The sequence below is a fragment of the Rhinoraja longicauda genome, chromosome 6, assembly GCF_053455715.1.
Source record: "Rhinoraja longicauda isolate Sanriku21f chromosome 6, sRhiLon1.1, whole genome shotgun sequence".
Classification (NCBI taxonomy): domain Eukaryota; kingdom Metazoa; phylum Chordata; class Chondrichthyes; order Rajiformes; family Arhynchobatidae; genus Rhinoraja; species Rhinoraja longicauda.
In genome coordinates, this window is record NC_135958.1 from 34,283,414 (window position 1) to 34,295,515 (window position 12,102).

General features: G+C 42.8%; 1 protein-coding gene across 2 annotated transcripts in view; it reads right to left on the reverse strand.

Annotated features, from left to right (window-relative positions):
- chmp1a (charged multivesicular body protein 1A) overlaps positions 1 to 12,102 on the reverse strand; it is a 43,318-nt gene that overhangs the window by 8,517 nt on the left and 22,699 nt on the right. For both annotated transcript variants that reach the window (XM_078400774.1, XM_078400776.1), the window contains exons 2-5: positions 8,933 to 8,952; positions 5,518 to 5,595; positions 4,911 to 5,057; positions 2,648 to 2,776 (exon numbers count right to left, since the gene is read on the reverse strand). In XM_078400774.1, the coding sequence (XP_078256900.1) occupies positions 2,648 to 2,776; positions 4,911 to 5,057; positions 5,518 to 5,595; positions 8,933 to 8,952 (374 nt within the window). The remainder of the gene's footprint in view (positions 1 to 2,647; positions 2,777 to 4,910; positions 5,058 to 5,517; positions 5,596 to 8,932; positions 8,953 to 12,102) is intronic.

Sequence of the window (12,102 nt, forward strand, 5' to 3'; positions counted from 1 at the left end):
GGTTTCACCATGTAGAAATTGCAGTTGTGTTTATAGTCCCCCCATTTCAGGGCACCATAATGTTTGGGACACATGGCTTCACAGGCGTTTGTAATTGCTCAGGTGTGTTTAATTGCCTCCTTAATGCAGGTATAAGAGAGCTCTCAGCGCCTAGTCTTTCCTCCAGTCTTCCCATCACTTTTGGAAGCTTTTATTGCTGTTTATCAACAATGGATCAAGGACTTCCTGACCAACCGCCCCCAGACCGTCAAAATAGGCCCTCACCTCTCCTCCACCATTACACTGAGCACCGGCTCACCACAGGGCTGTGTGTTGAGCCCCATCCTTTACTCCCTCTACACTCACGACTGCGCCCCCACCCATCCCACCAACACCATCATCAAGTTCGCGGATGACACGACTGTGGTTGGACTCATCTCAGAAGGAGATGAGACAGCCTATAGGGATGAAATCCAAAGGCTGGCAGCATGGTGTTCAGTGAACAATCTTGTCCTGAACTCCTCCAAAACAAAGGAACTTATAATTGACTTCAGGAAAACCAGTGTAGAATACGACCCACTCTACATCAATGGGGTCTGTGTGGAAAGGGTACCCGCTTTCAGGTTCCTGGGTACGCACATCGCAGAGGATCTTACCTGGTCTACCAACACCATCACCACAGTAAAGAAGGCACAGCAGAGACTCCACTTCCTGAGGATCCTCAGGAAAACCAACCTGCAGGAGAAGCTCATGATGTCCTTCTATCGCTGCTCCATCGAGAGTGTGCTGGCATACTGTATAACCACATGGTATGCCAGCTGCTCAGAAAAGGACAGGAAGGCCCTTCAGAGGGTCATCACAACGGCCCAGAAGATCATCGGCTGCTCACTGCCCTCCCTGGAGCACCTGTTCAGCCTACGCTGCCTCAGTAGAGCAGGCAAAATAATAAAAGATCCATCCCACCCCGGCCACCGTCTGTTTGTTCATCTGCCCTCTGGTCGACGTTTCAGGTCGATCAAATCCCGAACAAACAGACTTAAGAACAGTTTTTACCCCAGGGCCATACGAGAACTGAACACTACCTTCTGCACTACGCAACACTGTTAAAAAATCTTTGTACTTAATATAATTGTATTTATTTGTTTTTGCATTTATTGCATATATGTTTGTACGCACCGTCAGGATTGGCTATTTTTTAATTTCGTTGAACTCGTTGCAATGACAATAAATGAATATTATTATTATTATTATTATTATAGGACCAAAGTTGTGCCAATGAAAGTCAAAGAAGCCATTATGAGACTGAGAAACAAGAATAAAACTGTTAGAGACATAAGTCAATCCTTAGGCTTACCAAAATCAACTGTTTGGAACATCATTAAGAAGAAAGAGCGCACTGGTGAGCTTAAAAAACGCAAAGGGACTGGCAGGCCAAGGAAGACCTCCACAGCTAATTTCTATAATAAAGAAAAATCCCCAAACACCTGTCCGACAGATCAGAAACACTCTTCAGGAGTCAGGTGTGGATTTGTCAATGACCACTGTCCACAGAATACTTCATGAACAGAAATACAGAAGCTCCACTGCAAGACTGGTTGGATGCAAAAATATGATGGCCAGGTTACAGTTTGCCAAGAAGTATTTAAAAGAGCAACCATAGTTCTGGAAAAAGGTCTTGTGGACAGATGAGACGAAGATTAACTTATATCAGAATGATGGCAAGAGCAAAGTAAGGAGGAGAGAAAGAACTGCTCAAGATCCAAAGCATACCACCTCATCTGTGAAACACAGTGGTGGGGGTGTTATGGCCTGGACATGTATGGCTGCTGAAGGAGGCTCACTTATCTTCATTGATGATACAACTGCTGATGGTAGTAGCATAATGAATTCTGAAATGTATAGACACATCCTATCTGCTCAAGTTCAAACAAATGCCTCAAAACTCATTGGGCGGCAGTTCATTCTACAGCAAGACAATGATCCCAAACATACTGCTAAAACAACAAAGGAGTTTTTCAAAACTAAAAAACGGTCAATTCTTGAGTGGCCAAGTCAACCAGCCAATCTGAACCCAATTGAGCATGCCTTTAATATGCTGAAGAGAAAACTGAAGGGGACTATCCCCCAAAACAAGCATAAGCTAAAGATGGCTGCAATACAGGTCTGGCAGAGCATCAGAGAAGACACCCAGCAACTGGTGATGTCCATGAATCGCAGACTTCAAGCAGTCATTGCATGAAAAGGATACGCAACAAATTCTAAACATGACTACTTTCATTTACATGACATTGCTGTGTCCCAAGCATTATGGTGCCCTGAAATGGGGGGACTATGTATAAACACTGCTGTAATTCCTACATGGTGAAACTAAAATGTATAAAAACGCCCTTTATTAAAATCTGACAATGTGCACTTTAACCACATGTGATATTTTTTCTATTACAAATCTCAAATTGTGGAGTACAGAGGCAAATAAATGATGGGTCTTTGTCCCAAACACTATGGAGGGCACTGTAACATCAACACAATCTTGATAGTGCAGAGAAACAAGGAAAATAAATATTCTAAGGAATAATATCATCCATGAAACATAATTCATGTCCACAATATCTACACAGATTTTGCAAAAGTCTTCAGCTCTGTACAAATAATGTTTTGAAGTACTTACTGAAGTGTGTACATCTAAATTTTGAACTTGCTGTTCAAATTTGTCCATGACAGCAGAAATCTTTTGTAAATCCATTGATTTCAGTGCCTTATCCAGTCCTTGTGTAACACGTGCCATGTTCTTTGTAACCTAGATACAAGAAAAATATTTTAAAATTGGTCAGCCTCAAAGATGAATATTGCTGGTCAAGAGACAAGCGCTAAGTTAAACGGAAACTCTTCCTGCTCTCTTGGAGTGCACAATCAAGCCCCAAACATACTTAATGGTTCAGCACTAAGTAAATAATTGTTGCTGAATTAGAATTAATAGGGCTTGAGCGTTTCAACTTTAACATAAAAACAAAAATATGAGCCTGGAAGATCGACTGGTAAACTTGTTTTTTTCCACTGACGAAACTTCACTCTAAGTATGCAGAACCCATTTTACTGTTGGAATGCTGACTGTGCCTTTCTGATCTATCCCCACATGTCCATGGGCGATGAGTACCAGATTTCAACCAACCTCTGGATTAAAAATCAATCTTCCTCTAATACCTCTAAATCCCCTTTATCCCTTGCACTAAAACTATGCCCTCTCACCATTGACCTCTCTGCTGAGGAGAAAGCTTTCTCACTATCCAACTTGTGCTCTTCACAAGTTTGTATACCTCAGGCAGGTCACCTCTTCGCCTTCTCTACTCTAAAGAAAACATATATATCCTAACCAGACAATAATGAACTTAAATCTATCTTGTAGTTTGCAGAGCTTTATCACAGCAATCCACTATTTTGCTGTTATCTCAATTTCACAGTCCTTAGGCAATGGAAAGTTGACATATATGCACATGCTAAATATTTTTTAATACATTAGCCGATTTTGCAGAATATCAAAAGCCACCTGAATATCAAAAGAACCAAAAAGAAATAAGTTCAAGTAATAAGAACATTCAGATCGGAAATTACTTTCTGTGCTATAGAGAAATCAAACATATGGGGATTAAATAGAGACGGTTAAATAGAGGAGTTAAGGCTAAAAACAGACGGGCCAAAATGTTATTGAATACCAGATCAGGCTCAAGGGACAACGTGGCCTCTGCTGTTTTTATATGCATTTTTCCCTCAAATTAAATCTAAACTAGTTTCTTGTTACATAGATCTACAAAAACCAAGCCTGACAGTGACAATGAATGCAGTGCCATCAATCTTTTCCAGTTTCATCATATTTTCTCCATATATTCTGTGGTTCCTTTCCACCACATGTGCCTTCACTTCACTAAAACTTTAGCATTCACCTTGTTAAATGCTCCTTTCTGGTATTACAAGAGGAAATCCATGGAGAACTGTTCATTGGAGAGGAAGCACGATTCATTTATTTCTAAGCATCACAAGCAAATCTCATTGTACTAAGGAACACCCCTAAAAACAATTTAAAATTGGCATAATAGCATTGAAGTACACAGTGCAGGTGAGGCAACTGCTTTAAGTGCTCCCTGGTCAACTCGTCCCTTCCCACCCAAACCACCCCTTTCCCAGGTACTTTCCCCTGCAACCACAGGAAATGCAACATCTGTCCCTTTACCTCCCCCCCTCGACTCCATCCAAAGACTCCAACAGTCTTTTCAGGTGAGGCAGAGGTTCACTTGCACCTCCTCCAACCTCATTTACTGTATCCGCTGTTCCAGGTGTCAACTTCTGTACATCGGCGAGACCAAAAGCAAGCTCGGCGATCGTTTCACTGAACACCTTCGCTCAGCCCGCCTTAACCTACCTGATCTTCTGGTTGCTCAGCACTTTAACACCCCCTCCCATTCCCAATCTGACCTTTCTGTCTTGGACCTTCCCCATTGTCAGAGTGAGGTCCAGAGCAAATTGGAGGAACAGCACCTCATATTTTGCTTGGGTAGCTTACATCCCTGCGGTATGAACATTGACTTAGCTAACTTCAAATAGCCCTTGCTCTCCCTCTCTCTCCATCCCTCCCCCCTCCCAGTTCTCCCACCGGTCTTACTGTCCGACTACATTCTAACTCTGTCCTGCCCACTCCCCTGACATCAGTCTGAAGGGCCTCGAACCGAAACGTCACCCATTCCTTCTCCCCAGAGATCCTGCCTGTCCCACTGAATTACTCCAGCATTTTGTGTCTACCTTTGCTTTAAGTGCTCTATGTTCCAAGTGTACAATTTGTATGTTTCTAACTAGTGTATGTATCGTAATACCAAAGTGATTATGTGGAGGAAGGTAATGCATTCCATTAGAAAGTCAGGTCACAGGCAACTATTCCGTACCGCTTTCATTGTAACTGCTGTCTGTACTTTCGATGCCACTGCATCAATTCGGGAAGCTGTCCGTAACCAGTTGAGACCTTCATTCTTCTTTCTGATTGCATTTTCTGCATAGATCTTTGCTCCTTCAATGTTTTTTTGTTGAAGAGCCTTGGAAAAAGCAGGGAGGAGGTTAGCTGTCCAATAGTTCATTGGAAATACATTTTAAATGGGTAGGTTTACTAACGTACATCATATTATAAACCTAATGTAAATGACTAAGTGATAAAGGGGCGAGAACAAAAATGCATTGGTGAACTTTAGTTAGCATTCCAGGGCCTACCACCTCGTATTGTTAAATGCCATGCAACTGGCGTTAATCCTTAAATCATATATTGAAAATTATTTGAATATTTCAAATATTAACTTTTAGAAAGTTATTATGTTTAACAATTCTAGCTTGCCTCCAAACAAATACAGTACAGAATCAACAGAAGATGAAACAAATGGTGGCAAATGTCATCCAGGTCAAGATTATCCCATTTGGAGCATTCAAACAATTATCTCTTAAGAACATAACTTAGTTTTATTTGGGAAACTTCAATGAAACATATATTAAACGAGTGCACACCTTTTTCACTTTTGCTTGCTCAGATTTTGAGTCCTTTTCAGCCTTTTTTGCCAATCGCTCCAGTTGCTTTGACGTAAACTGTAAAGGATTTTAAGAAATTCAAGCTACACCCTGCAATGCACAGCAAACATTAATTTCAAATTCTTGTCCCTTTCCTGTGAATAATTCTCACTTGACAATTTGCCAGCGTGGCACCGCTGTGGTTTGAAATTTTGTGACCCAGCAACATGAGTGAATGAGCTATTGTTGACGTATATATAGTTGATTGTGTAGGTGCAGCATTTTGGTGGTAGAGTGTATTGGAAGGATTTGGGGTGACACAATTACACAGAGGTAGAGTTGCTGCCTCGCAGTGCCAGTGACCCGGGTTCAATCCTGATTATGAGTGCTGTCTGTATGGAGTTTGTACATTCTCCCTGTGACCGCGTGAGTTTTCTCCGGGTGCCCCGGTTTCCTCTCACACTCCAAAGATGTACTGGCTTGTAGGTTAATTGGCTTTGGGGGAAAAATTGAAAATTGTCCCTAATGTGTAGGACAGTGCTCGTGTGCAGGGTGATCACTGGTCGCCGAAGTGCCTGGTTCATGCTTTACCTCTAAAGTCTTAAAGTCTACAGGATAAACATAAAAATGAGAAGCCCCTTCTTGGTTTTCCCCCTACCTATGTGAACCTTACAGTCACTAATTTATTTAAATTACTGTTTAGGATTGGATTATTCAACTAAACCAGTCATTACTTTTGGAAACTTAAATATTTTTGTGTACCACGTGGTGCGTTTTCTCACAATAGACAATAGGTGCAGGAGGAGGCCATTCGGCCATTCGAGCCAGCACCACCATTCAATGTGATCATGGCTGATCATTCTCAATCAGTACCCCGTTCCTGCCTTCTCCCCATACCCCCTGACTCCGCTATCCTTAAGAGCTCTATCTAGCTCTCTCTTGAATGCATTCAGAGAATTGGCCTCCACTGTTTTCTGAGGCAGAGAATTCCACAGATTCACAACTCTCTGACTAAAAAAGTTTTTCTTCATCTCAGTTCTAAATGGCCTACCCCTTATTCTTAAACTGTGGCCCCTTGTTCTGGAATCTCACAAATCCATTAGTAATTATTAGTAATTATTAATTGTTAATTTTGCTTCTCATTTTGGTAATTGGAAGTCAATTTCAAAATTGATGAAAATTTTACAACTTGCTTTCAGACACCAAAGGCCTGCCAATGGATCAGGCCAATGGACTACAGGCACTTGAGATGTCAGACTGGACAGCTGTTAATCATTTCACTGCAAAGTTTGGCACCTCCAACAGACTCAGTACAATCTCAGTATTGCTAACCTAAGTTTTACATGTAGTGTTTGCAAATCTTTAATCTAAAATCTTCCAATGCATAGGCCACAACGATCAGATATGTAGCATTAGATATCAGGCAGCACAGAAGTAAGATCAGGTTTGTAACAAAAAAAATAGTTTGAGCTGATAGACACAAAATGCTGGAGTAACTCAGTGAATCACTAAGTTACTCCGGCATTCTGTGTCTATCTTTGGTATAAACCTGCACCTGTAAATAATTTATTACATTTTAGCTTGAACTGGTACAGCCACAACACGTGGACACACAATGCCTTCTAAGTCTTTTAACTCTCTTCTCAGAGCATCCTTGGGCCAATTGATTCACCGTTACCTCAATTTTCACTAATACAAATAAATATTTAGCTCCTAAATCTTGCATGATATCAACAGACTCAACCTCCAACATCAGGACAAAGCAGCAATATCTTGGAAACACAATCAGCAAACCCCATAACAGCTTAGCACAGATGTACACTGAGTCCAATCATATAAATACAGGGATGTAATGCTGAGGCTTTATAAGGCACTGGTCAAAATGCATTTGGAATATTGAAAACAATTTTAGGCCCCATATCTGAGGAAGGATGTGGAGAGGAGTCCAGAGGAGGTTTATGAGAATTATCCCAGGAATGATTAGGTTAACATAAGATTGGCGTTTGATGGCACTGGACTTGTACTCGGTCGAGTTAAGGAGGACCTCATTGCCACTCACTGAATAATGAAAAGCCCGGAGAGAGTGGATGTGGAGAGGATATTTCCACTAGTGGGAGAGTCTCGGTCCAGAGGTCATTGCCTCAGAATAAAAAGGATGAACCTTCAGAAAGGAGATGAGGAGGAATTTATTTTGTCAGAGTGGTGAATCTGTGGAATTCATTACCACAGATGGCTGTGGAGGCCAAGTCAATGGATATTTGTAAGGCAGGGATTGACAGATTCTTGATTAGCAAGGGTGTCAGAGGTTATAGGGAGAAGGCAGGAGAATGAAGTTGAGAGGGAAAGATAGATCAGCCACGATTGTATGGCGGAGTAGACTTGATGGGCCGAATGGCCTAATTCTGCTCCTTTAACTTATGAACTATGATTTCACAAGACAGCATTGGATCTTAATGCAACAAAAAAGATGATAGCACCGTAAACTAAAAAGGTTTATGCAAGCTAAAACAATGGGCCTTGCCTGTAATTACTAAAATCCCAGAATATTATGAACCCTGTCATACTAATGCAGTAATTGCGCAATCCTGCCAAAGGTACGATATGTACATAGGTCTGAAGCGAAACTTTAGGCCACTAACTTCAAACAAACAAACAGCATACAGCATTACATTCCTATTTTATATGACTGGACTCGGTGTACATCTGTGTTAAGCTGTTATGCGGTTTGCTGATGGTGTTTCAAAGATATTGCTGCCAAAGAAGAATTGAAGATGATTGTCACTACTCTTGAAAACAGACGAAGAGTCAAATCAAAAGTTGGGAAAATAAGCAGCAGTGTCAAATGATTTAAGGGCAAACAGCACAGTGGAGCTAATTTGTACTACTGACAAAGATAACAGTGCATTGGACATCAGGGATGGAAAATAGGTTTTGGTGCAGTCCAGTCAGCAGAGGTGAGGTGGGGAGGTGAAAGAATTTGTAAACAAAAACTAAACTGAATTAAATGGTTACAGGTACTAGAGAAGGCTAATTGGACAGCAGTATATATTTATATAACAATGGAAGATAGGCAATCTGTTAGTAGAGAAATAGCACAAAACGAAGGGTGAAGGTGACCAACCCGTGTTATTAATATGCTTGCAGTAACCAAACTCAAGCCAGAAAATAAAAGATACTCGTTGGCAATTATGAGTAATCCTAAAGTCATGTGAATGTGAGTGAGAGCAAGATAGGTTTTAAGCAAGCACAAAGCATGGAAAGCAGTGAAAGGAAAGCACCAAAGTATGCAATAGGGTAACCGGGAGTAAAGGTTAAAAAATTGCAGAAAGTATGACAATGAAAGATAAAAGATGGAGTTAAATAGAACAAGAAGCAAATATTAAAGTGGGGAAAAATTGACAATTTTAGTACTTACCCGTAACTGAAACAAAGTATCTGCAATAAAAAGAAAGATCACAAGTTATTGACACATACAAATTTAGGATTTGAGGTTGTCTAACCACACCACACTCCTCTATTCACATTTCTATCATGAACTGCTTTAAAAGTATAAAACAAATACATTTGTATTTTCATTACCTTCCTTGAATCTCAAGATCGTAAAACCCAGCCCTCTCAATAGCTAACTTCAGAACTAGGCTGCTTCAATACATTCAAAAATCGTCAAGTTACACCAACTATAAATCTTTGTTGTTGAAAAATTTCTAAATACTTCTATCTACTAAAAAGTAAATACAGGGTTAATACCGTCTTTGTGACGAGCAGCAAATTTTCTTGCAATGAAAAATTCATAAAAGTTGCAATTGTGGGCATATATTGCGTGAAGCTTCCAATGATATATATTTGGAAGTGTTTGACAAGTTGTGGATTACTTTCGATACGCCACACAAAAATAGAGCACTCAAAAGAACCAATCCATGTTGCTCAATTTATGGTGCACACGAGCCTCCTCCAATAATCAGTAATCCTTTTATTCACAAAATGCTGGAGTAACTCAGCAGGTCAGGCAGCATCTCGGGAGAGAAGGAATGGGTGACGTTTCGGGTCGAGACCCTTCTTCAGACTGATGTCGGGGGTGGGACAAAGGAAGGATATAGGTGGAGACAGGAACATAGAGGGAGATCTGGGAAGGAGGAGGGGAAGGGAGGGACAGAGGAGCTATCTGAAGTTGGAGAAGTCGACATTCATACCACCGGGCTGCAAACTGCCCAGACGAAATATGAGGTGCTGCTCCTCCAATTTCCGGTGGGCCTCACTATGGCACTGGAGGAGGCCCATGACAGAAAGGTCAGACTGGGAATGGGAGGGGGAGTTAAAGTGCTGGGCCACCGGGAGATCAGTTGCGTTAATGCGGACCGAGCGCAGGTGTTCAGCGAAGCGATCGCCGAGCCTGCGCTTGGTTTCGCCGATATAAATAAGTTGACATCTAGAGCAGCGGATGCAATAGATGAGGTTGGAGGAGGTGCAGGTGAACCTCTGTCTCACCTGGAAAGACTGTTTGGGTCCTTTGATGGAGTTGAGGGGGGAGGTAAAGGGACAGGTGTTGCATCTCGTGCGGTTGCAAGGGAAAGTGCCCGGGGTTAGGGTGGTTTGCGTAGGAAGGGACGAGTGGACCAGGGAGTTACGGAGGGAACGGTCTCTGCGGAACGCAGAGAGGGGAGGGGATGGGAAGATATGGCCAGTGGTGGGGTCCTGTTGTAGGTGACGGAAATGTTGGTGGATGATATGTTGGATCCGCTGGCTGGTGGGGTGGAAGGTGAGAACGAGGGGGATCCTGTCCTTGTTGCGAGTGGGGGGAGGGGGAGCAAGAGCGGAGCTGCGGGATGTAGAAGAGACCCTAGTGAGAGCCTCATCTATAATGGAGGAGGGGAAGCCCCGTTTTCTGAAGAACGAGGACATCTCGGAAGCCCTAGTCTGAAACACCTCATCCCGGGCGCAGATGCGGCGTAGACGGAGGAATTGGGAGTAGGGGATAGACTTTTTGCAAGGGACCGGGTGGGAAGAAGTGTAGTCCAGATAGCTGTGCGAGTCGGTGGGCTTGTAGTAAATGTCCGTCACTAGTCTGTCTCCTGTGATGGAGATGGTGAGGTCCAGAAACGGGAGGGAGATGTCAGAGATAGTCCAAGTATATTTAAGGGCAGGATGGAAATTGGAGGTGAAGTGTATGAAGTCAGTGAGTTCTGCATGGGTGCAAGAGGTAGCACCATTGCAGTCGTCGATGTAGCGGAGGTAGAGTTCGGGGATGGGGCCAGTGTACGTCTGGAACAGGGATTGTTCGACGTACCCGACAAAGAGGCAGGCGTAGCTAGGGCCCTTGCGAGTGCCCATAGCTACGCCTCTGGTTTGGAGGAAGTGGGAGGAGTCAAAGGAGAAGTTGTTGAGGGTAAGAACCAGCTCTGCTAGGCGGAGGAGAGTGTTGGTCGATGGGGATTGGCTGGTTCTACGGTCGAGGAAGAAACGGAGGGCTTCGAGACCATCCTTGTGGGGGATGGAGGTGTAGAGTGACTGGACATCCATGGTGAAAATGAGGGAGTGGGGGCCTGGGAACCGGAAGTTATCCAGGAGATGGAGAGAGTGTGAGGTGTCTTGGACGTAGGTGGGGAGGGATTTAACCAGGGGGGGATAGGATGGAGTCGAGGTAGGTAGAGATAAGTTCGGTAGGGCATGAGCAGGCAGAGACAATGGGTCTGCCGGGACAGTTGTGTTTGTGGATTTTGGGTAGGAGGTAGAATCGGGCAGTGCGGGGCTGGGGAACTATGAGATTGGAGGCACTGAGGGGTAGATCGCCGGAGGTGATGAGGTCGGTGATGGTGCTGCTGATAAAAGTCTGGTGTTTATCGGTGGGGTCATGGTCCAGGGATAGGTAGGAAGAGGTGTCTGATAATTGTCGTCTGGCCTCGGTGCAGTAATCCTTTACTCCCTTTCACTGAAGTCATAATGCAGCCTCTCAAAATGGATCTACAGTATTCACTTCAATCACTCCCTGTGGAAACCAGCTCCATAGAAGTTCATTTTGAATTTCAATTGAATTGTTTTTGTGGCTGCCCCCATTCATAGGTTCTAGCTATGCTCTAACCCACAAACAGAAACATGCAAAAGTTAATTAGGTCACCCCTTGGGCCTTTTTCCTCAAGGTGAAAAGACCCAACTTTTTCATCATTTCTTGAAAGGTTTTCCTTCACGTCTCCTCTCATCCTTTTAAATAATCTCTGCACCCTCTCCATTGATTGCATTTCCTTTTAATGAAATAGCAACCAGAATTACACAATGTTTCCAGGTTTCTCAATTTTGTTAGCGGACGCCAGAAAATGGCTAATTTCTCAAATTAACCAAAAATAAGCAAAGTAGCAGCAGCACAAGTTAATTTCAGGATGCTGCCTAATGAAGTAAACCTGCTCAACTTAAAAGCGCCAGCAAATCTGTGGAACAACTGCCACGCCTTATACAGAGCAGCAGAAAGGCAATTTAAAATTCGGAGTAATATTTTACGTCTTATTACTATTATTATTAACCTTTATTTGCCTAGTTAGTCTAGTGTGTAGGATAGAACTAGTGCAGTGATCGCTGGACTGCATGGACTTGGTG